This window comes from Oncorhynchus masou, chromosome 20, assembly GCF_036934945.1.
Source record: "Oncorhynchus masou masou isolate Uvic2021 chromosome 20, UVic_Omas_1.1, whole genome shotgun sequence".
In the NCBI taxonomy this organism is placed as follows: domain Eukaryota; kingdom Metazoa; phylum Chordata; class Actinopteri; order Salmoniformes; family Salmonidae; genus Oncorhynchus; species Oncorhynchus masou.
In genome coordinates, this window is record NC_088231.1 from 8437320 (window position 1) to 8461273 (window position 23954).

Below are 23954 nucleotides of genomic sequence, written 5' to 3' on the forward strand. Positions count from 1 at the left end.
CCATTTGCCAAGTGTTTTTATTTCTAAGTTTTCATTATTCAACTACTTTAAACTGTTTTGAAAAATAGGAATACAACAAAACGAATTGCCTTTGACATCTCTCGCCATCTGTATATTGTTTAATTGGCAGGCCAACTCCTCCAATTGTTGCCATCCACCCAACTGTGGGACCAATAGACAGCCGCTTCCGGATTACAACTGCCATGAATGGGCGGCTTTGCTGTAGCAAACCAAGACCAAAGTAGCTACCCAGAAAAACGTGTCTCAGCAATGCAAAGCTCCGGGAGTCAAGACACAGCAGAAGCCAGGAGGCAGACTGGCCCCGTCGACCGTCCTTGAACAGGCCTACTCAATCATGGTGGTGTGTAACGGAAATACATTTTAATTTTATGAGTTCATAAGTTATATGGCAGGTCTGGCAATTATTGTAAGGAGGTTGAGTTGGGAAACACGATGTCTGAATTGCGTGGTAGTTAATTGGCTACTTTATTGACCCTTTTTGTATGTTGACCTATTGTTATTCTCATTTGAAGATAGTAGCAAAATGGTTGCCAATTGGAGTTCGATTCGCCAAATAACTCGCAATTTAATTGGTCATTCACGTGTCGGTATCACTTTGTTTTACGTGTGTTCAATCGTTATCGACAAAATGTATTTCTGAGTGACATAATTACCGACCATTTAGCGCCTCGCCGGCTTTGCTCTCGTTGGACGATTTTATTGTTGTAGGCGGGTCTTGAGAAACTAGTGTTGTTTTGTGAGGAGATGAAAATGGCGGCGGATGGCTGACCGCCGTCTTTATCGGATATTATACATAAAACTGCGATTTAATAAACCAGCGTTCTCTGTCGATTTTAACAGAACGTCATATCATTTAATATGACCAGGTTTTAAGGATTTTCTAAACTCTTTGGTTGATTGGAGTTTTCCAAAAGACAAAGCGGAAAGTTCCTTTGGAAATAGATTGCTCGCTGTCTGCTGTTGCATTTTAAACTTAACCTTCGTTTTAGTTCAGCGAACAGTTTGTTCAGCATAATAAGAAAATGTGTTTGAACTACATGCCGCAAATAACCCAGGACTGGTAACCCCCCTCACCCCCTAAAACTATCCAGACAAGTGTCTAAATTGTATCATTAGTAAGCTACTCTATAGCTAACGTTAGCTATAACACGCTAACCCTTACATAATGAACCACACTACAACCCCAGATGCAATACGGGCGCTATCAACAAACTAAAGCTTCCTAGCTAATCCCATTCTCTCGGTAGGGTTTTGTTTTGGTGATCGACAACAATGCTTCCCTTTGGTGGGGGATAGCTAGCCAAAGATGCTAGCCTCTACTATTTCACTAGCTATGTCCTAGTGGTAATTATCTGCCGTTAGCTGTAAATAACATGACGTTGCAATGTGTAAACGCTCGTACTTTATTTTATACGGTGGTTTTAGTCAAATCAAAATCTATTAACTTGGCTACGTTGCTGACTGTATTTTTAGATGTAGTTTGTCAGATTTGAAAGGCTTTTCTTTTTACCCGCAAGTGACAGTGGACATAAATATTACACTACTAGAAATAAATAAATTAAGATACATTTCCAATCACGAGCTAGTTGTAGTGTTCGGCTGCTTGACACCGCAGTCAGGTACCCACGTGTATCGGCGAAACGCCTACCAAAGCAGTCCACTGTCTCAAGTGACAGTCATAAAACATGGAAGATAAGCGTCGACCAAGATTCAGCAAGCGGCTGGTAAGTAACTAGTTGGCCCAGCGTTATTTCAACGTCTGTAGTAAAAATCCATCGCTAAACGTTACTTTAGACGCTTATGGTGATGAACTATCTGAAATGGCATGGGCTACCGCTAGTTACTAATTATATTGAAATTGGCGTAGTATGGACATCTTAATATTTTAGTGTGTTCTAAAACTTTCCATATGGATTGAGATGTTAGAATTATAAAGACAGAGGAAGTGAGTTATGTTACTAGTCTGTGGTTCAATTCCATGACTTGCACCAAGACCTGAACCTCATAGTTTAGGTTATGGGAATAACTCGTGTTTTTTCCCCTAAGTAACAATTTATTTCCAATACCAAATAGCTGAGAAGCTTATGTCTCCGATTTGTCTTGCTTGATGGCTTGATGGCGTCATGTAGTCCAGATTGACTGTGACTTGAGAAAGTATGATAAACAAGGCTCTTTGGTCAAGTAGTGCCTTATAAATGGAATATGGTGCATTTCTAAGACGAGCCAGGTTCATGAGTTCATCGCAGGAGTGTGCATCATGTCACAGTCGCTCCAAAACATTGTAAAAGCAAACAGAGCGGAAGAGTAGTTAAAGAGGACCGGATCAACCATGCCTGGAGGAGTGAACACAGGGTTAGGTTGGGCTATTAGTGTGAGAGCTAGCTAAATCCTTGGAAAAGAATATTGTACATTTTGTTACATGGTACCTCCCCAATTTCATGCTGTCCAATTGGTAGTAGTTAGTCTTGTCTCATCTCTGCAACTCCCGTACGGACTCGGGAGAGGTGAAGGTCGAGAGCCATGTGTCCTCAGAAACACAACCCAACCGCACTGCTTCTTGACACAATGCCCATCCAACTCGGAAGCCAGCCGCACCAATGTGTCAGAGGAAACACCTGGCGACCTGGTCAGCGTGCACTGCGCCCGGCCCGTCGTGTAGCTAGTACACGATGGGACAAACCTGGAAGACTCTGGGCCAATTGTGCACCACCCCACGGGCCTCCCGGTCGCGGCTGGCTGTGACAGAGCCTGGACTCGAACCCAGTATCTCTGGTGGCACAGCTAATACTGCAATGCAGTGCCTTAGACCACAGCGCCACCCGGGAGGCTACATGGTACATTTTTGATTGAGGGTCAGATAAGATTGATTGATGTGTTTGGGGTGAGTTCTTTATTTTTCTGCATGTTGAGAGAATTTGAACCTGTTTAGTAGAGTGACTAGGGTCTGCAGTCTACCTGACTGTAGAATCTGAATATTTACAGGTGAGGTGAAAAAAAAAAGGCTGTTGCTAGGCAATGGACCATAAACCTGATGTTTATACTGTACAGTGGAGGTTTGTGTGTTGTGATTTGCTAAAGTTGAGTTTTGGATGATAGTCAAGTTTGTAGGAGCAGAAGCAGAATGTGTCCCTCAGAGCAGTAGCCAGGCAGCATCATGCAGCGATAACGTCTTATCAATTATGAATAGGCTGAGATTTAGGCAGTGGTGGTCAGGTCTACATCTCTTAGTCTCTGGTCTGTGAGAGAGTTATTTTTCTTTGCCTGTACTTTGAGCCATGCATCTCCAGAAGGCATATTGCAATACAACGGTGCCAGTGATGAAACGAGAGAAGAGGATTGGAGGGAGGGATGTGTGTGAGTGGAGAGGACACTGTCTGCTCTGTGTGAAGCAAGAGGAGAAGTTACTGGAGAGGCTGGCTGTCTGACTGGCCATGTGAGCAGAAATGCGGAAAACACGGATGGGGAGAGATTGGGGTGGGGGCACTGCAGAGGCGGATGAATGACAGAGCTGGATAGACCGCGGGCCTCTTTTTCTCTCTGAAAGGGAGAGGGGAAGCGGAGGATGGTGAATGAAGGAGAGATGCTGCTGCACTACGCTAGGGATGTGAGGAGAAAGGAGGAGGAAGAAAGGTAAAGAGAGGAGGAGGGATGGAATGGTGACACTGAAGGTGCGAGGTGTGTCGAGTCTCCATCCCACAGGATTCCCCAAGGTGCACTGCAGGAGAGGGAAAGGGCAAGATAAATATGATGGAGAGGATACTGGATTGCTACAGTGAGGGAGGGAGAGAGAACATCTGTAACCCTGCTGGTACTGGCTCCGAGACCCACCGTCTCTTGGCGACGATCTTTGATAATAAACATGGACTTTTTAAACTTAACGTCTGTCGTGTGCCCTTACCCACTCTAGTTGCTCAGGTGTCGTGGCGCAATTGTGCTGCTCCGGGTCGTCTATTGTTTCTTGAGTAGCTGAGTGAGTGAGTGAGTGGGCAGCCGGGAGACCCAGGATGTGATCTAGACCGGAGGCGCTGGCTGTCCGTCGTTCCCCAGCCAAGGCGTCTCCCAGATGGATCCACTCCCTCCCGCTCCCATGTCCCTGGCATAGTGCTCCAATCCAGACTGTTTCTCTCTCTCTAGAGTCTGTCACACAAGCAGAATTCCAGCCTTGGGAATACTAGGTGGAGCTGGTAACTGCGGTGTGCGTGACTAGCAGCTGGTCTGTGTGATGTCTCAGTTAAAGATTGTTGGTTCCGTCGGGTGCTGTAGCAACGTAGTGCGTCACTGAGAGACGGTATGCTTGTGTCTCAAATGGCACCCTACACAGTGCACTATCTAGAGAGCAATTTGGTACGCGCAGCCACTGTCCACTGTACTGGGCAGCGGCCCAGGGGAGCACAGACCTGACTGGCGCACTGCGTTACACCACTCGCTGCAATGCCGTTGTGTCCTTCTCCTATACCAAACCACCTGAATGGAACAAAGATCTCTCGTCAACCCTGGCTTACAGATGGATAATGGATTTTGAATTTACTGGGACAGGGTTGTCTTCTTAAAGGGCTGGGCCACCCGGAGCCTAGGAGGGTTGCAGTGAGATGTTGGAGGTAGGGCTGGTACTGGTGCCTCATTCTGCATCTCATGGTACAGATTTGGCTGCTACAGCGGTGGATACTACTGCTGTTTAATGTCTCGCTGTATAGTGTCATTGGCTTGTGGCTGACTGCTGGACAGTACAGTGAGGTTGTTTCCCATTGTGTGGTGTTTGCAAGGAGGCGTGTGAGTGTGTTCAGGGCTGGCTGAGGATATTTTAGAGGTGTGTGAGACTGGCGTAGGGAGTGCATTCTCAGACACCTCTTATTGTTGTCCCTAAGCTCTGGGCTGCTGGACCCCCTCCCTGGGTCAGCTGGTGCATTGCTGTGGCAACCCTGGTCCACTTTGTGTAGTTGTTAGCGATCGTGCTAATGATAACCGTCAGCTGGTAGACGGAAAGGTTTTCCCTAAAAACCTTCTCAGTTAAATGTTGTCTAAAAAGTAGCCTCTGCCTTTCTGGTGGAATGATATCATGATTATTTGCAGCCATCCAATGGCCATTTGTTTTGCAAACTCTGAAATCACATGAGCGCTACACCACCATCAATGAAGCATCAAGCCTCCAGTTGACAGATCGAGCTGGTGAATAAGTAGTGGGGATGGGGGACAATATTGAGCAGGGGGAATGGAAGCACTGGGTAAAAAGGTCTACAGGTACCCCCCCCCCCCTTCTTCCTCTTTATCCCCCCATCCCTGAGAGAAGGGAGAGTCGGTGTGAGGGAGATTAATGATAGGCTACATTAGAGAGAATTGTTACCCTGGCCTGAACATCGATGTATTGTGTTCTGTGTTGATATGAGTTTGTGTGGGTATGTTCTGTCCTCCTTGCCCCAGTGTGTGTTGTAATACAGAGACTTTTTGTAGGAGGGAGGAGCAGATCATATACTGTGTGTGGGAGCGTTGTTTACACAGCCAAACGCTGCGGTCGTTAAGTAGCATTACATGTTACTGAAATACCTTAAAGAACCTGGGACAAGTATTAAACCTAACTATTACAGAAATACTGTAAATACCCTAAAATAGTGCGATGGGATTTGAAGGGGATACAGCTGCTGAACACATTGAGGTAAATATGTTCTTTAATCCTTTTCCTTCTTCCTCCTCACATTCCTCATCCCTATTCCCTCTTCCTCTTTCCCCCTCTCTCCAGCGGTCGGGCACGCGGCGGCGCTACCATGACGATGGTATCTCGGACGACGAGATCGAGGGGAAGAGGACCTTTGACCTGGAGGAGAAGCTGACGAGCGAGAGGTTCACCTCGGACAGGGTCAAACGCATGGAGGGGAAAGGTCAGTGTTGGGTGTCATTGCAGTAGAATGACGGAGGGTTTGAGACATTGTCTGTCTGAAATTGCGCCCTATTCCCTATATGAAATGCACTTCTGACAGTAGTAGTGCACTATAGGGAAGGGAATAGGGTCTCATTTGGGCGTTGCTTACCAACTTGAGTAGCTTTGAGGATTCCTGTTTAGTTTATGGCTTATTGTGGTTTGTTTTTCCAGACCTCACTTTTGAGTACATCCAAAGAGGTGGGTTGAGGGACCCGATCATCTTTGAGAAGCCAGACGGATTGGGCATCAAGTACGTCCTGCTTTCCCCCCTCAGCTCTGTTGGAAACACATTCACTGTATTCTCTCTGGGGCAATTAGAATAGCTGAAATTGCGTAGAGTTTGTAAGTCTGAGTGATATGTAACCCTGGTGTGTCGTGCTCTCTAAAGGATGCCAGATCCAGACTTCAGTGTGAACGACGTCAAGATATTTGTCGGTAAGATTCCCTCCTCCTCCAGTGCTTCTATCCAAACACGCCTCTTCCCTTTTCCAGTTCCTCTCCTTAACCCACTTCACTCTATTTCTCTCTTTCTCCATCATAACACTCCCTCATTTACATCTCCTTTACTTCTCTCCTTCCCTCGCTCGCATTGTTAACACCACAGTTGATCAAACAAACCCGGCAGGCTCCAGTTTGATCTGATCTTGATCGTATTGCCCGGTGATATGAAGTGCTGCAAAGAAGGACCTAGAAAAGCTGCAGCTGGCCCAGAACAGAGCTGCGAGTGTTGCCCTTCAATGCACACGAAGGCTAATATCATCAGTATGCATGTCAGTCTCTCTTGGCTCAAAGTACAGGAGAGGTTTGACTGCATCAATTCTTGTTTTTATGAGAAATATTGTGTTAATTTCCAAATAGTCTGTATAATCAAGTTACAAATAGCTCTGATAGGCATGCTTACCCAGCAGACATGCCACCAGGGGGCTCTTCACAGTCCCCAAATCAAGTTACATATAGCTCTGATAGGCATGCTTACCCACCAGACATGCCACCAGGGGGCTCTTCACAGTCCCCAAATCAAGAACGGATTCAAGGCAACACACAGTATTCTATAGAGCGTTATCATATGGAACACCCTTCCATCTCAAATAACTCAAGCAAACCGCAAAAAATGAGCTTCAAAACAACACCTTACAGAACAGAACAGCCTCTCCCCATCTGACCAAATTAACTGATAGCCATTATGTACACGACATTCAAAGTATTCAGACCCCTTCACTTTTTCCACATTTTGTCATGTTAAAGCCTTATTCTAAAATGGATTAAACTATTGTTTTTTTCATCAATCTAAACACAATACCCCATATTTACAAAGCAAACACAGGTTTTTGGACATTTTTGCAAAAAACAAAAAATATATATATATATACATTCAGACCCTTTACTCAGTTCACTCTATTCACTTTGTTGAAGCACCTTTGGCAGCGTTTACAGCCTCGAGTCTTCTTGGGTATGACGCTACAAGCTTGGCACACCTGTATTTGGGGAGTTTCTCCCATTCTTCTCTGCAGATCCTCTCAAGCTCTGTCAGGTTGGGTGGGGAGTGTCTGCACAGCTATTTTCAAGTATCTCCAGAGATGTTCGATCGGGTCACTCAAGGACATTCAGAGACTTGTCCTGAAGCCACTCTTGCGTTGTCTTGGTTGTGTGTTAAGGGTCGTTGTCCCGTTGGAAGGTGAACCTTCGCCCCAGTCTGAGGACCTGAGCACTCTGTAGCAGGTTTTCATCAAGGATCTCTCTGTGGCCTCCCGGGTGGCGCAGTGGTTAAGGGCCACCAGAGACTCAGGGTTCGCGCCCAGACTCTGTCGCAACTGGCTGTGGCCGGAATGTCCGTGGGGCGACGCACAATTGGCCTAGCGTCGTCCGGGTGAGGGAGGGTTTGACCGGTAGGGATATCCTTGTCTCATTGCACACCAGCGACTCCTGTGGCGAGCCGGGCGCAGTGCATACTAACCAAGGTCGCCAGGTACACTGTGTTTCCTCCAACACATTGGTGCGGCTGGTTTATGGGTTAGATGTGCGCTGTGTTAAGAAGCAGTGCGGCTTGGTTGGGTTGTGTATCGGAGGATGCATGACTTTCGACCTTCGTCTCTCCCGAGCCCGTACGGGAGTTGTAGCGATGAGACAAGATAGTAGCTACCAACAATTGGATACCACAAAATTGGGGAGAAAAAGGGGGTAAATATTGGAAATATATATATTTTTAAAGGACCTCTCTGTACTTTGCTCATCTTTGCCTTGATCCTGACCAGTCTCCCAGTTCCTGCCTGCTGCTGAAAAACATCCCCACAGCATGATGCTGTCACCACCATGCTTCACTGTAGGGATGGTGCCAGGTTTCCTCCAGACGTGACTCTTGGCATTCAGGCCAAGAGTTCAATCTTGGTTTCATCAGACCAGAGAATCTTATTTCTCATGGTCTGAGAGTCCTTTAGGTGCCCTCTGGCAAACTCCAAGCTGGCTTGTCATGTGCCTTTTACTGAGGAGTGGTTTCCATCTGGCCACTCTACCATAAAGGCCTGATTGGTGGAGTGGTGCAGAGATGGTTGTCCTTCTGGAAGGTTCTCCCATCTCCACAGAGGAATTCTGGAGCTCTTTCAGAGTGACCATCAGGTTCTTGGTCACCTCCCTGACCAAGGCCCCGATTGGTCAGTTGGCCGGGTGGCCAGCTCTAGGAAGAGTCTTGGTGGTTCCAAACTTCTTCCGTTTAAGAATGATGGAGGCCAATGTATTCTTGAGGACCTGCAATGCTGCAGAAATGTTTTGGTACCCTTCCCCAGATCTGTGCCTCGACGCAATCCTGTCTCGGAGCTCTACAGATAATTCTTTCAACCTCACGGCTTGATTTTTGCTCTGACATGCTGTGTCAATTGTGGGACCTTAAATAGACGTGTGCCTTTCCAAATCAATGGAATTTACCACAGGTGGAATCCAATCAGGTTGTAGAAACATCTCAAAGATGATCAATGGAAAATTAAAAAACAGTTTTTGCTTACCATTATAGAGTATTGTGTGTAGATTGATGAGATTTGTATTTATTTAATCCATTTTAGAATAAGGCTGTAATGTAACAAAATGTGGAAAAAGGCAGCGTGCCTGAATACTTTTTGAATGCACCGTACATATAATGATGTGTGGGTAACTGTCAGTAGGACCTTTTTTTTGGTTCCCAATTTAATTGGTGTCTTGGTGTTCTTATGTCATGTTTGATGTTCTGGAAGAGTAGCTTCTGCTTCAGCAACAGTTAATGGGGATCTCAATAGAACACTAAATACTCTCTTACCTTCCCTTTTCCTCCTCTCACCTTTTCTGTCTCTCCTTTGTTCCTCCCTCACCGTATCACCTCTTTGTCTGGACCCCTCTCCCCTTCCTTGTCTCCCCCAGGCAGCAGGCGTATGATGGATGTGATGGATGTCAGTACTCAGAAGGGCATAGAGATGTCTATGGCCCAGTGGAGACGTTACTACGAGACACCCCCCTCCCAGAGGGACAAACTCTACAACGTCATCAGCCTGGAGTTTAGCCACACCAAGCTGGAGAACCTGGTCCAGAGGCCTGCATCGGTCAGTCTGAGATACATACAGTACATACACACACACACACACCAAGCTGACGGACCTGGTCCAGAGGCCTGCATCGGTCAGTCTGAGATACATACAGTACACACACACACCAAGCTGACGGACCTGGTCCAGAGGCCTGCATCGGTCAGTCGGAGATACATACAGTACATACACACACACACACACACCAAGCTGACGGACCTGGTCCAGAGGCCTGCATCGGTCAGTCTGAGATACATACAGTACATACACACACACACACACACCAAGCTGACGGACCTGGTCCAGAGGCCTGCATCGGTCAGTCGGAGATACATACAGTACATACACACACACACACACACCAAGCTGACGGACCTGGTCCAGAGGCCTGCATCGGTCAGTCTGAGATACATACATACACACACACACACACACCAAGGTGACGGACCTGGTCCAGAGGCCTGCATCGGTCAGTCTGAGATACATACAGTACACACACACCAAGCTGACGGACCTGGTCCAGAGGCCTGCATCGGTCAGTCTGAGATACATACAGTACATACACACACACACACACACCAAGCTGACGGACCTGGTCCAGAGGCCTGCATCGGTCAGCCTGAGATACATACAGTACATACACACACACACACACACCAAGCTGACGGACCTGGTCCAGAGGCCTGCATCGGTCAGTCTGAGATACATACAGTACATACACACACACACACCAAGGTGACGGACCTGGTCCAGAGGCCTGCATCGGTCAGTCTGAGATACATACAGTACATACACACACACACACACACCAAGGTGACGGACCTGGTCCAGAGGCCTGCATCGGTCAGTCTGAGATACATACACACACACCAAGGTGACGGACCTGGCCCAGAGGTCTGCATCGGTCTGTGAGACGCGCGCGGACACACATCGGCACACACACCCTCCTGTCTGTTCTTACCGCCTCCTTTTGTATCCTATCAGGTGGACATCATAGACTGGGTGGACAACATGTGGCCTCGGCACCTGAAGGAGAGACAGAGAGACTCCACCAACTCCATCACAGACATGCAGTACCCCAAAGTGCAGAAGTAAGGCTCATCTGGGTCCCAAATGGCACCCTATATAGTGCACAACCTGACCATGGTCCGTAGGCCCCGTCAACTCCATCACAGATATGCAGTACGCGGAAGTGCGACCCTCTCCCTCATCAACTGCATTCTCCTTCCCTCTCTCTCCTCCTCTGTTCCAGGTACTGTCTAATGAGTGTGCAGGGCTGCTACACGGACTTCCACATAGACTTCGGCGGTTCCTCGGTCTGGTACCACATACTGCGGGGAGGCAAGGTAACAACGGACTACTTGATCTTACAATGTTCGACTTGGACACGAGTCTCGACCCGTTCTATTTGAGACTCGAATAAGAGTGACTGGTGTCCTCTCACTTCTTACCTCTTGAGCGCTTACTTCCTGTCAGGTGTTCTGGCTGATCCCGCCCACGCCTCAGAACCTGGAGCTGTATGAGGACTGGGTGTTGTCGGGGAAACAGGGAGACATCTTCCTGGGAGACAAGGCCCAGGGCTGTCAGAGGATAGAGCTGAAGCAGGGCTATACCTTCATGATCCCCTCAGGTACCCACTTAATATGTTGTGAAATCTGGTGTGAATGGATTGTAAGAACTGCCTTAATTTCGCTGGACTCCAGGAAGAGTAGCTAATGGGGATCCATAATAAACACACACACACACACACAGATATTTAAGCGTTTAAAGTAGTGTTCCTGTTTCTAATGTTTACCTCTGTTTGTGTCCTGTCAGGTTGGATCCACGCGGTCTACACTCCAGTGGACACCCTGGTGTTTGGGGGAAACTTCCTCCACAGCTTCAACATCCCCATGCAGCTCAACATCTACAGCATCGAGGACAGGACACGGGTGGGAGACATACACACACACACTCTCTTCATCTCTATTTCTCCTAAGTGTACTGAGTCCTTTTTTTGTTCCTGTGTATGTAGTGGAAGTATGTAGTGGAAGTTAATAATAAATTGAAAGTTGAACTTGGTGTCTCTGCAGGTACCAGCCAAGTTCCGTTACCCATTCTATTATGAGATGTGTTGGTACGTGCTGGAGAGATACCTCTTCAGTCTGACCAACACCTCCTACCTCACGCCTGACTTCCAGAAGCACTCCCTGGGCATCGGTCAGTGCCAACAACACTACCCTCTATTACTACCCCCTCTTTGACTCTGTCTCTCTGTTCTCACCCCCCCTCTCTCTCTCTGTTCTCACCCCCCCTCTCTCTCTCTGTTCTCACCCCCCTCTCTCTCTCTCTGTTCTCACCCCCCTCTCTCTTTCTGTTCTCACCCCCCTCTCTCTGTTCTCACCCCCCCTCTCTCTCTCTGTTCTCACCCCCCCCCCCCCCCCTCTCTGCACTCCACCTCTACTATTTCAGCAGGCAGCTCAGCACTTCTCTAACCAGCATTACTCTCGGTGGTTACGTTTGAATGACAGCACGAGATCTATAACTTGAGACGTGCGTTTTCTGTGTTTCGTTAGATTACAAACCCTGCATTTTCTTTTCTCTTTCCAACTCCACCTCTTAATCTCTCCGGCCCTCCCTCCCGCCAGGTCTTACCAGAGACCCCTCCACCTGTGAGTCAGTCAACGGGCACACCCAGGAGGAGGATGAACAGGAGGCTCCCCCGACCCCGGGCTCTAATCCCGGGGTGAAGGTTCACCTCACGCCCTTTGAGCTGGAGGGGCTGTGGAACCTGCTGGGGAAGCTGGAGTCGCTGCCCTCACAGAAGAACTGTGTCCCGGCAGGCATACACGATGCTCCCGCTCTGCTGCACGACATCAGGGTGAGGGAGGGAGGGATGAATGTGTGTGTCTGACAGAATGAAATATCATCATATCAAAGTGGATGCATACGCATGACTGACTAAGTCACTGTGGATAAAACCGTCTGCTAAATGGGGTATATTATAACGGTTTTGTGTGTGTTTTCATGTACTAACCTTCTCTTGTCCTCTGTAAGGCCCTGCTGAAGGAGCACGCAAATGACATCCCCAAACTGTCCTACACTGGCAAGCCCATCGTCAAGTGGCCCAAGAGGGTGAGGAGGAGAGACACCGCATCAGTCACATGCTCACATTGGCCCTTTACACTCCTACCCATATATGGGATCAGATTGGCCCTTTACACTCCTACCCATATATGGGATCACATTGGCCCTTTACACTCCTACCCATATATGGGATCACATTGGCCCTTTACACTCCTACCCATATATGGGATCACATTGGCCCTTTACATTCCTACCCATATATGGGATCACATTGGCCCTTTACACTCCTACCCATATATGGGATCACATTGGCCCTTTACACTCCTACCCATATATGGGATCACATTGGCCCTTTACACTCCTACCCATATATGGGATCACATTGGCCCTTTACACTCCTACCCATATATGGGATCACATTGGCCCTTAACACACCTACCCATATATGGGATCACATTGGCCCTTTACACTCCTACCCATATATGGGATCACATTGGCCCTTAACACTCCTACCCATATATGGGATCACATTGGCCCTTTACACTCCTACCCATATATGGGATCACATTGGCCCTTAACACTCCTACCCATATATGGGATCAGATTGGCCCTTAACACTCCTACCCATATATGGGATCAGATTGGCCCTTAACACTCCTACCCATATATGGGATCACATTGGCCCTTAACACTCCTACCCATATATGGGATCAGATTGGCCCTTAACACTCCTACCCATATATGGGATCAGATTGGCCCTTAACACTCCTACCCATATATGGGATCAGATTGGCAGGTTTGGGCGGCAATAAGTGTTATGTCCATGTTTCAAGTATCCCCATGTTTCTGTTATTACGGGGCGATCACTCAGTCAGAGTGAGCCTGCGCAGGGAGTCTGGTTGTTGATGGACCTGGCCTTGAGTGTAATGCTGCCTGGTAGTGTGTTCATACGGTACAGTAAACTTTGTTAAACCGGAACCTTGTCGTGTCATTTCGCGTTAACAAGAAGTTCCTTAATTGGGACGCAGTGGCGGTACAGTAACTTGATATATCTGACGTCGGCGCTCAGTCTGTCTGCTTCACAGCGCTGGATGGGTTTTGACTGACAGCCGTTTTCTGAACTTGAGCACCACACGCCACAAGAAGATGCCCCTCGTCCCTCCCGATAATTGGGCCACCTTTTGCATGTTTTTTGTTGTCTAACTGGGGGAAATGCTGTAAAGGACTCTGATGTATTTTGAACGATGGAAAGGTTGAGGATGACAACAAATACTGCTTTGATGTCGTACAAGCAAGATTTCCGCATCGTAAAACTCATGTTGACACTGACAACGTCACAAGGGGACACGGCGGCATACCCTGTTCTGAACAGAATGAGCCTGTTTGTTTGTTTGTTGTGGAATTTGTTTTGCCGCGGAAACACACACTCCTGACTCTGTTCTATGCTCACCAAAATTCCAATCTGTTTCTCTGAAAAGTCCTGTGAAAGCTTAAGGCTGCAAGATCGTATTTTAGAACTTAGCGAGTCATGTTGGCAATAGAATATGCTTTCAAATGATGCCCACCTGACACAGACTGCGGTTTCTAATTGAGATGTTTTTGGATAGCGTGAACCACAACAGTAATCGTGTGACTGCGCCCGGTGCAGGGCTGTGTACCGAACAAATCAACTACAAGTCCGCTTGCTCTAGTTCCTCAACGGCACAACTAGGAGAGCTCAAAAAAATGCCGTTTTTTACATTTTTATAGTTGAAGTCTCTTCACATAAAAGTGCATTGAAATTCCAATGTTACTTTAAGTATCTAGATTACAGTAAACGTTAAATCAAGTTTAAATGTTTGGATTCCATCTTGTGTCAGGTGAACTGTTGTCCTCAACTTTGGTTGAATAATTTTCTCATCATGTTCAAACTGTTGCTTTGAATAGTTGTTCTGTAAGAAACCTGTAGCCCTGTCCATATAGGCAAGTGTTACACACACACACATACTGTACATTGTCATAAGACTGAGTGCAAGTCATGCCACATTCTTAGACTGCTACATACCTCTCTTTAAATCCATGTACTTTTCTGACTCTTAAATCCAAGGGCGATTTAATCCACAGAGGGATGCTTTTCCAGACAGATTAGGCCCAGTGCTGGACTGTTGCCTTCGTCTCCCCCATTGATTTACATTTTTTAAAACATTTTTAAAAACTTTGAATTCACCTTTATCCCAATAATTCTCGTCCCCGCCCTTCCAGCCGTCGTGGTACCAGCCCCCTCCCCCTCCTCCCCCGGTGGCTCGTCCCAAGCTGTCTGCCACGGTGGTGACCCCGCGACCCCAGAAGCCCGCCTCCTCCATGTCCGTGCTGCGGCGGCGGCGCGTGCGGTGTAAGCGCTGCGAGGCGTGTGTCAGGACGGAGTGCGGGGACTGTAACTTCTGCAGGGACATGAAGAAGTTTGGCGGGCCGGGGAAACTCAAACAGACCTGCGTGCTCCGACAGTGTCTGGCGGTGAGAGCGAGCGTCTGTGTGTGAGAGCGAGCGTCTGTGTGAGAGCGCGAGCGTCTGTGTGAGAGCGCGAGCGTCTGTGTGAGAGCGCGAGCGTCTGTGTGAGAGCGCGAGCGTCTGTGTGTGAGCGCGAGCGTCTGTGTGTGAGCGCGAGCGTCTGTGTGTGAGCGCGGGTGTCTGTGTGTGAGCGCGAGCGTCTGTGTGTGAGCGCGAGCGTCTGTGTGTGAGCGCGAGCGTCTGTGTGTGAGCGCGAGCGTCTGTGTGTGAGCGCGAGCGTCTGTGTGTGAGCGCGAGCGTCTGTGTGTGAGCGCGAGCGTCTGTGTGAGCGCGAGCGTCTGTGTGTGAGCGCGAGCGTCTGTGTGTGAGCGCGGCGTCTGTGTGTGAGCGGCGTCTGTGTGAGCGCGAGCGTCTGTGTGTGCGCGGCGTGTGAGCGCGGCGTGTGGCGCGAGCGTGTGGCGCGGCGTGTGAGCGCGAGCGTGTGAGCGCGAGCGTGTGAGCGCGAGCGTGTGAGCGCGAGCGTGTGAGCGCGAGCGTGTGAGCGCGAGCGTGTGAGCGCGGCGTGTGGCCGGCGTGTGGCGCGAGCGTGTGGCGCGGCGTGTGGCGCTTGGCGTGTGAGCGCGGCGTGTGGCCTTGGCGTGTGAGCGCGAGCGTGTGAGCGCGAGCGTGTGGCGCGCGTGTGAGCGCGAGCGTGTGGCGCGGCGTGTGAGCGCGCGGCGTGTGGCGCGCGTGGCGTGTGAGCGTGTGTGAGCGCGCGCGAGCGTGTGAGCGCGCGAGCGTCTGTGCGCGCGCGCGCGAGCGTCTGTGCGCGCGGCGTGTGGCGCGCGAGCGTCTGTGTGTGAGCGCGCGAGCGTCTGTGTGTGCGCGCGAGCGTCTGTGTGTGAGCGCGCGGCGTCTGTGTGTGAGCGCGCGAGCGTCTGTGTGTGAGCGCGCGAGCGTCTGTGTGTGAGCGCGCGAGCGTCTGTGTGTGAGAGCGAGCGTCTGTGTGTGAGAGCGAGCGTCTGTGTGTGAGAGCGAGCGTCTGTGTGCGAGCGTCTGTGTGCGAGTGCGAGCGTCTGTGTGCGAGCGTCTGTGTGTGTGTGTTTGGATGTGTGTGTGTGTTTGGATGTGTGTGATGTTTCACCCGAACAGTAGAAGCATTGTCACTGTCTCCCTCTCTTTGCTAGCTGTGTGTATCACTTACTGCTTGCCTTTGATGCCTGGGTCCTTACTGTATCTCTTCTTCCCAGCTAGTATAGTGTGTGTGTTTGAGTCATTGTGACAGAAAATACTAGTCTGTTAGTATATTAACTCCTCCCTTTCTCTACCCCAGCCGGGTCTGCCCCTGTCAGTGGTGTGTGAGATCTGTGCAGAGGGGAACCAGGAGGGAGGAGAGGGGCCAGTCTTCGCCCTCACCCTCATGGAGTGTTCCAACTGTGCCCAGATAGCCCACCCCGCCTGCCTCAAGGTAACCCCTCCTCTCCTCAAACTATACCCTACCTTCAAGTTTCAGCTTGATTTGCCATATGTAATAAATGCATGTTTGAAATCTTACTCACCAGAGCTCTCACAATCAAATCAGCATTAAAACACACATGACATCAGTACAGATGAGAGGTCTCCCTCTATCTCTCTCTGTTGGTTCTCAAGCAAAATGCTCTACACTTCTGACCACCTCTCTCTTGCTCCCTCTCTCTTGCTCCCTCTCTCTCTTGCTCCCTCTCTCTCTCTTGCTCCCTCTCTCTCTCTTGCTCCCTCTCTCTCTCTTGCTCCCTCTCTCTCTCTTGCTCCCTCTCTCTCTCTTGCTCCCTCTCTCTCTCTTGCTCCCTCTCTCTCTCTTGCTCCCTCTCTCTCTCTCGCTCCCTCTCTCTCTCTCGCTCTCTCTCTCGCTCCCTCTCTCTCTTGCTCCCTCTCTCTCTCTTGCTCTCTCTCTCGCTCCCTCTCTCTCTCTCGCTCCCTCTGTCTCTCTCGCTCCCTCTGTCTCTCTCTCGCTCCCTCTGTCTCTCTCTCGCTCCCCCTGTCTCTCTCTCGCTCCCCCTGTCTCTCTCTCGCTCCCCCTGTCTCTCTCGCTCCCCCTGTCTCTCTCGCTCCCCCTGTCTCTCTCGCTCCCCCTGTCTCTCTCGCTCCCCCTGTCTCTCTCGCTCACCCTGTCTCTCTCGCTCCCCCTCTCTCTCGCTCCCCCTGTCTCTCTCGCTCCCCCTGTCTCTCTCGCTCCCCCTGTCTCTCTCGCTCCCCCTGTCTCTCTCGCTCCCCCTGTGTCTCTCTCGCTCCCTCTGTGTCTCTCTCGCTCCCCCTGTGTCTCTCTCGCTCCCTCTGTGTCTCTCTCGCTCCCTCTGTGTCTCTCTCTCTCTCCCTCTGCGTCTCCATCTGTCTCTCTAGGTAACAGGGGATGGTGTGGTGAATACAGATCTGCCCAGCTGCTGGGAGTGTCCCAAATGTGTTCTGGGAATCACTGACACTGAGGTAGACCCTCCTATCTACACACACACACACACACACACACTGTGTCCCGGCTAGCTAACGGCCGTGACTCTCTCCCTGTGCTGTGTGTCAGTCTTCGGGCACCGATGATGATGACAGTGGGGCGTCCGTTGGCCTCGGCGCTGGCGTGAGCCCCCTCTCCGCCCTCTCCTCCACCCAGGGGCCTCTAGGGGTCTCCATGGAGCCAGGCTCTGCTCCTGGGTTGGGGGACGAGGGCTGGGGCAGGGCGATCCTGCTATACCCAGGGCTGGTTCCCAACCCCTTCCTCCTCCTGGTTCTCCGAGGCGCCCCTTCCCTCCCCTGGGCAGCTACTACTAGAGCAGCACGGCCTCAAGCGGGCGGGGAGATGGGCAAGCGGGCGTAGGAAGAGGGTGAGAGGCCTACCGCCGCCAACGCCCTCCCCCCCCGCCCGTTACATCATCACTCGCCTATCACTGCTCTGACTGACGAGGGGAGGGGCTGGGGTAAACGTGGGGCTTTGGGCTCCACAAATACTGTCTGAATGTAGAACCCTTTGCTTTGGAGTTGATATCAGATACTTTATCTGTGCTGGTTTTCAGCTTGCCTGGCTTAATGGACCAATAGAAAAGTCTGGCACTCCAGGCAGACTCAAGACTTCAACTATTTGAACCTAGGTCTAGTCCATGTATTTGTGAGACGGTATTTGTGGAGCAGAAAGTGTTTGTAGCCTGAACGAAAGCCCAGTGCATGTGGAGGTTGAGCGAGAGAAACAGCAGCTTGTGATGTGAATGTGCTTGTCTGTCTTCAGTGCAGCAGGCATTATGTCAACAGAAATGTTACAGTATTCAATGAACAGTGAATTTCTGTTGCATTGATGTTTTTCTTTTTTTGATTTCAGGTGAAGGAGGACAAGAATAAAATGTTACACGCGGTAAGTATGGCAGCCAATAAAAATGTGTTCAATTAAACTGAAGACAGTTTTTCACCCTTTCCTTAAAGGATACTTCACTCCCTCTCTCCTTTCCTCTCTCCTTTCCTCCCTCCTCTCTCCTTTCCTCCCTCCTTCCTTCCAGAAACGCAAGTCTTCTTCGTATCTCGACGGCCGCATCGCCAAGATCTACCGTCGCCGTGGTCACAGCCGAGACGATGACGACTCGGGCAGCGATGATGATGGTGATGATGAAGGCTCCAGGGGCGGAGGAGGCGGCGCGGGACAGAAGATGTCCGGGCCATGCCCTCGCGGCAGTGGCTCCACCTCTCGGAGAGGCTATGGGACTGGGAGGCGGGGCATTTGGAGAGGCTCCTCCCACAGAGGAGGGGCAGGCCGCAGGAGTGGGCTTGCCCCTCACTCCTCCCTGAAGATGAGGCGCGGCAGAGGAGGGCTGGGGGCGGGCCGAGGGGATAGAGAGGGGGGGCGTAGGGAGAGGGGCGGGAGAGTGCGCCTCCGGGGAGGCACCAGGATGCAGAGACGCAGGGACGAGTCAGAGGATGATGATGATGATGACGACGAGGAAGATGACGACAGCGAGGAAGATCGGCAGCATCACCACCGGCAACGTCGCAGGCAGAGGAGAACGGACGACGAGGAAGACGACAACGATGAGGAAGACGATGATGAGGAAGACAGCTCGGCCCGGGACCTGGAGGGGGAGGATGAGGACGTGGCGTATGAAGACGAGGATGAGGAAGACGATGAGAACAGGTCAGACTCTGAACCAGAGCCTCCCGTCCTCCTGGTGTCTGACCTTAACGACGACCTCCTAAACGGCTCATACCTGACAGTGACCCTACAGCGCCCCCCCAGGGCCAAACGCCACCCCGGCTCCATCGTGCCCAAGCTGGAGGCCGCCATGTCTCCCAGAACCCACGGCGGCGGTCCAGGTTACGTCCAGCATAAAACCCTCGGGAAGACGCGGCACAAAAACGGCACGGTCGCCGCCGGCCACGGCCTGGCCCAGCCCGCCAAGAATCCAGTCGGCCGGCCGCCTCGTCACCGTATCAACAATCCCCACGGCGACACAGCAGACAGGGAAAGAGAGAGGGACACTGCCTCTCATTCCTACTCTGACTCCTCGGCCTCCCCCACCCCTCCTCCCCCCTCCTCCCACTCTCCTTCCTCGCTCCTGTCGCTTCCCTCCTTCAAGGATGTAGGAAACGAGAAAGGAGGGGAGAAGGAGGTGTGGGTGGCGGTGTTCCGTTACCTGAGCCGAGCTGAGCTGGCAAGCTGTATGGCTGTCTGTAAGGCCTGGTACAAATGGTGAGTCACACAATGCCTGTCTGTCTTATTAGATTCCAATTCACAGCCATAATCATGGCTTGTTAGTGATTGGGGGGAAAAATCTACACAGTTGCATATTGGGATATTATTTTTGGCAAAATATAGTATTAACAATATCGCAATATTTTCTGCTAGTTGGCTTGTTCTCCATCTTTTTAAATATGGAGCCAATTTGTTTTCAGCACTTATTTCCATGACTGATCCAAACTGGTTTCTCATGGCTCTGTTGTCTCTTCAACAGACATCTATATGGGGAGCAATATGTTTGGAACATCGAATCGCAATAAAATGACCGTATCCAATCGCGTTACTTATAGAATCGCAATCCATATCGTATCGGCACCTAAATATCGCCGTCATATCGTGAGCTCTCTGGCAATTACCAGCCCTGCTTATTGTTTCTATAGACAAAGGAGTTTATTTCCTGTTTCTGGTTCAACGCAGCTTTGGGATATTTACTTCCTTTTTAAAATGGCACATGACACTCTCCTTAATCTGTGGACCAAAGGGCCTTTTCTGTGGGGCTTCTCCATGACGCGTGTGGTTTTTACCCCAGAGACAGGAGACAATCATGTCATTTTTAATGGAGGAAAAATACTAAAGCTGCGTTGAAACAGAACCAGGAAACCTCCTTTTATCTGACATCCTCATCCTAACTATCCTCGTTTCTGTACCCCTTTCCTCCCTCTCTCCCTCCTCTCTGTAGGAGTTGTGACAAGCGTCTGTGGAGTGGTGTGGATGTATCGCGGTGTCCCTCCCTCTCCTCCCAGGCCGTGCAGGGCATCATCAAACGCCAGCCCACCTCGCTGGACCTTTCCTGGACCCCCGTGTCCAAGAAACAGATCACCCTGCTCATACACCGCCTGCCAGGTAGGACACACACACATATATATAGCTACCGCACAGACACACCAACAGTCTACACACACACACCTTACCATCACAAGTTGAATTAAAATCTCCATCCTCTCTCTCGACCCCCCCCCGTCTCTTCTCTCAGGTCTGAAGGAGTTGATGATAGCAGGTTGCTCCTGGTCGTCCATGTCAGCCCTGTCCACCCCCAGCCTGCCGTGCCTCCGTACCCTGGACCTGCGCTGGGCAGAGGGGGTCAAAGACACCCAGATCAGGGACCTGGTCGTACCACCAGGTCACTCGTCAATACTGACTGACTAACAGGGGTGTTGGGAGTTAAACCTCTCTCCTTTTCCTACAGGCCGTTATGACTGCTGCAGGCCACTGGTGCCGTGTGTGTTTGACTATAGAAGTTTGAGGAATTATGTAGCTGCTTCACCTCCCCTATGATGAATGAATCTAGTGTTTTTAGGTGGTTGGGTTTGGTGAGTAAGTATTTTATATTGAATGGGGTGGGTGTGTGACGGTACTGAACGCATCTAACCCCTCTCTCCCTGCAGGTTGTGACAGTCGGTCTCGGCTGCGTGGCTGTGTGGCGCTGCGTCTAGCCGGCCTGGACATCAGTGACTCCACCCTGAGGCTGATTCTCCGTCACATGCCCCTGCTAGAGCGGCTGGACCTGGCCCACTGCAGGGACCTCACGGACCAGTCCATCTGCCTGCTCACCGCCGCCGGCACAAACACACGCAACACGCTCACGGAGATCAACCTCGCAGGTAGGCACACACACTCGCTCTCCCATGGAATGCATAGAGGTGAACCTTGAAGGTACACACAACCCACATGCGAATTTGCAATGGCTGAGATCAGCCTCGCAAGTATACACACACGCACACACTCATTTCCTTCATACAGGTTGTACACCTCTCTCAGCCCTCCTTCCCCCTCCTCCCCCAGGTTGTAACAAGCTGACGGACGGCTGTCTGGCGTACCTGAAGAGGGCGTCTGGCCTGGCACTGCTGGACCTGCGGGGCTGCAAAGGTGTGACGCTGCGGGGCTGTGAGGGCTTCATCTCGGACCTCGCTCACTGCGTCTTGTTCTGTATGACGGAGGAGAAACTCATTCAGAGGATATCGTAAAACTCACCACGCTCTTACCCCTACGCAAGGGGCACGTAGAGACCCTGTGCCAGCCAGGCAGGGGGGAGAGATGGGGAGCAGCCAACACCCCTCCCCCGAAAAGGAGGGCGAGCTAAAAACAAAAGTGAAAAGACGTTCCCACTCCTCACTTGGGATGAGAGGGGAGGATGTGCTGTTGCAGCATCATGTTTATTAGGAGGGTTAGGAATGATATGGATAGCACAGAGACACTTGCTAGTGTTGTTCACGCAACAGTGTTGAAAATGGGAACCCTGGGACCCCCGAGTGGTGCAGTGGTCTAAGGCACTGCATCGCAGTGCTAGCTGTGCCACTCGAGATTCTGGTTCACTTGCGACTCCTGTGGTGGGCCGGGCACAATGCACACCGACACGGTCGCCAGGTGTACGGTGTTTCCTCCGACACATTGGTGCGGCTGGCTTCCGGGTTAAGCGGGCATTGTGTGGAGAAGCAGTGCGGCTTGGTTGTGTTGTGTTTCTGAGGACGCACGACCTTCGCCTCTCTCGAGTCCGTACGGGAGTTGCAGCGATGAGACAAGACTGTAAACTACCAATTGGAAACCACAAAATTGGGGAGAAAAAAGGTTGAACAAAGAAAACGGGAACCCTATGGATTGTGAATGTGGGTTTTTGTTCGACATGAAGTGGAGTAAATCAGGGTTGGAGACCCCCCCCCCATTTCAGCTCTCATTGTCTCAGCTCTCTTTCCGCGCCATCCTCACCTCTGTTCCTTACGCTTACAGCCATGAGTTTTGTTGGATTAAAACCGTACTGTATCTCTCATTAGTTACATCCAAAACGGTACCCTGTTCCTCATAGTACACTACTACAGAGCCCTGGTCAAAGGTAGTACTCTATATATGGAATAGGGTGCTATTTGGGACGAATACATTGTTTCTCTTCAGTTTTACTTGACTCTGTTTCTCACTACCAGCCACTACAGGTTTTAACTTTGCTACTTTGAATTCCCTCATTTGACAGACTATTTTCCTGTCATTTTAACGTCTTTCCTTTCTGTCTTTTTACAGGTGTAATGTTTTGTTCATCCCTCCGTCTCTGTCCCCCATAATGTTATTGTTAATAATGTTGAACCGGAGGGCTCTTGGGTTGGGTGCGTCGCAAATGTCACCCTAGACCCAATATTAGTGCACTACTTTTGAAAAGTATATAGGGTACCATTTGGGACGGGGTCTTGGTGAATTGTTTTGGTTGCCCTACTGCAGTTGCTCAATGGGACTGTGTGCCTACAGCATTGCAATCAATTATATAATTATTTTTTGAAATGTTTTGCAGAAATTCTCTCTGAATGTGGTTTTTACAAGAAAAAAAGAAAAAATTAAAACAAAAATCTGAAATGAATAGTGTGTGCGCACGTCTTGATTGAAATTATGTTGAGGTCAGTTGCCAAGTAGAGTGCCAGTCAAAAGTTTGGACACATCTACTCAAGTGTTTTTCTTAATTATTACTATTTTCTACAATGTAGAATAATAGTGAAGATGTGACGCATGGAATCATGTAGTAATCAAAGTGTTAAACAAATCAAAATAAATAATAAAACCCTTACACAGCATGGAGGTGTGTTGGGTCATTGTCCTGTTGAAACACAAATGATAGTCCCACGAAGTGCAAACCAGATGGGATGGCGTATCACTGCGGAATGCTGTGGTAGCCATGCTGGTTAAGATGGTCAGTGATTTATTTAGAATTCAAGACAATGTCACCAGCAAAGCACCACCACCTCCATGCTTCAGTGGGAATCACACATGCTGAGATCATCCGTTCACCTACACTGCGTCTCACAAACACAGCGGTTGGAACCAAAAATCTCAAACTTGGACGAATCATACCAAAGGACAGATTTCCACCGGTCTAATGTCCATTGCTTGTGTTTCTTGGCCCAAGCAAGTCTCTTCTTATTATTGGTGTCCTTTAGTAGTGGTTTCTTTGCAGCAATTTGACCATTAAGGCCTGATTCACGCAGTCTCCTCTGAACAGTTGATGTTAATGTGTGAAGCATTTATTTGGGCTGCAATTTCTGAGGCTGGTAACTCTAATGAACTTATCCTCTGCAGCAGAGGTAACTCTGGGTCTTCCATTCCTGTAGAGGTCCTCATGGGAGCCAGTTTCATCATAGCGCTTGATGGTTTTTGTGACTGCATTTGAAGAAACTTTCAAATTTTCCACATTGACTGACCTTCATGTCTTAAAGTAACG

At 49.9% G+C, this 23954-nt stretch overlaps 1 protein-coding gene across 4 annotated transcripts; it reads left to right on the top strand.

Annotated features, from left to right (window-relative positions):
- The first annotated feature begins 213 nt into the window (after positions 1-213).
- Positions 214-23099, top strand: kdm2aa (lysine (K)-specific demethylase 2Aa). 4 transcript variants are annotated; one of them, XM_064926207.1, is made up of 21 exons: positions 214-361; positions 5756-5894; positions 6107-6185; positions 6324-6370; positions 9320-9498; positions 10465-10571; positions 10733-10826; positions 10957-11110; positions 11296-11411; positions 11553-11679; positions 12108-12340; positions 12517-12594; positions 14788-15039; positions 16346-16480; positions 17392-17475; positions 18353-18385; positions 18528-19711; positions 20439-20602; positions 20733-20879; positions 21145-21360; positions 21542-23099. In XM_064926207.1, the coding sequence occupies exons 1-21, from the start codon at positions 356-358 to the stop codon at positions 21721-21723; spliced, it is 3756 nt and encodes a 1251-aa protein (XP_064782279.1). In that variant the 5' UTR covers positions 214-355; the 3' UTR covers positions 21724-23099. The 4 variants fall into 4 exon arrangements, with proteins under 4 accessions (XP_064782279.1, XP_064782278.1, XP_064782280.1 ...); XM_064926206.1 differs by lacking the exon at positions 214-361 and adding an exon at positions 743-1745; XM_064926208.1 differs by lacking the exons at positions 214-361; positions 5756-5894 and having other exon boundaries at positions 6162-6185; positions 9324-9498.
- Positions 23100-23954: the final 855 nt, after the last annotated feature.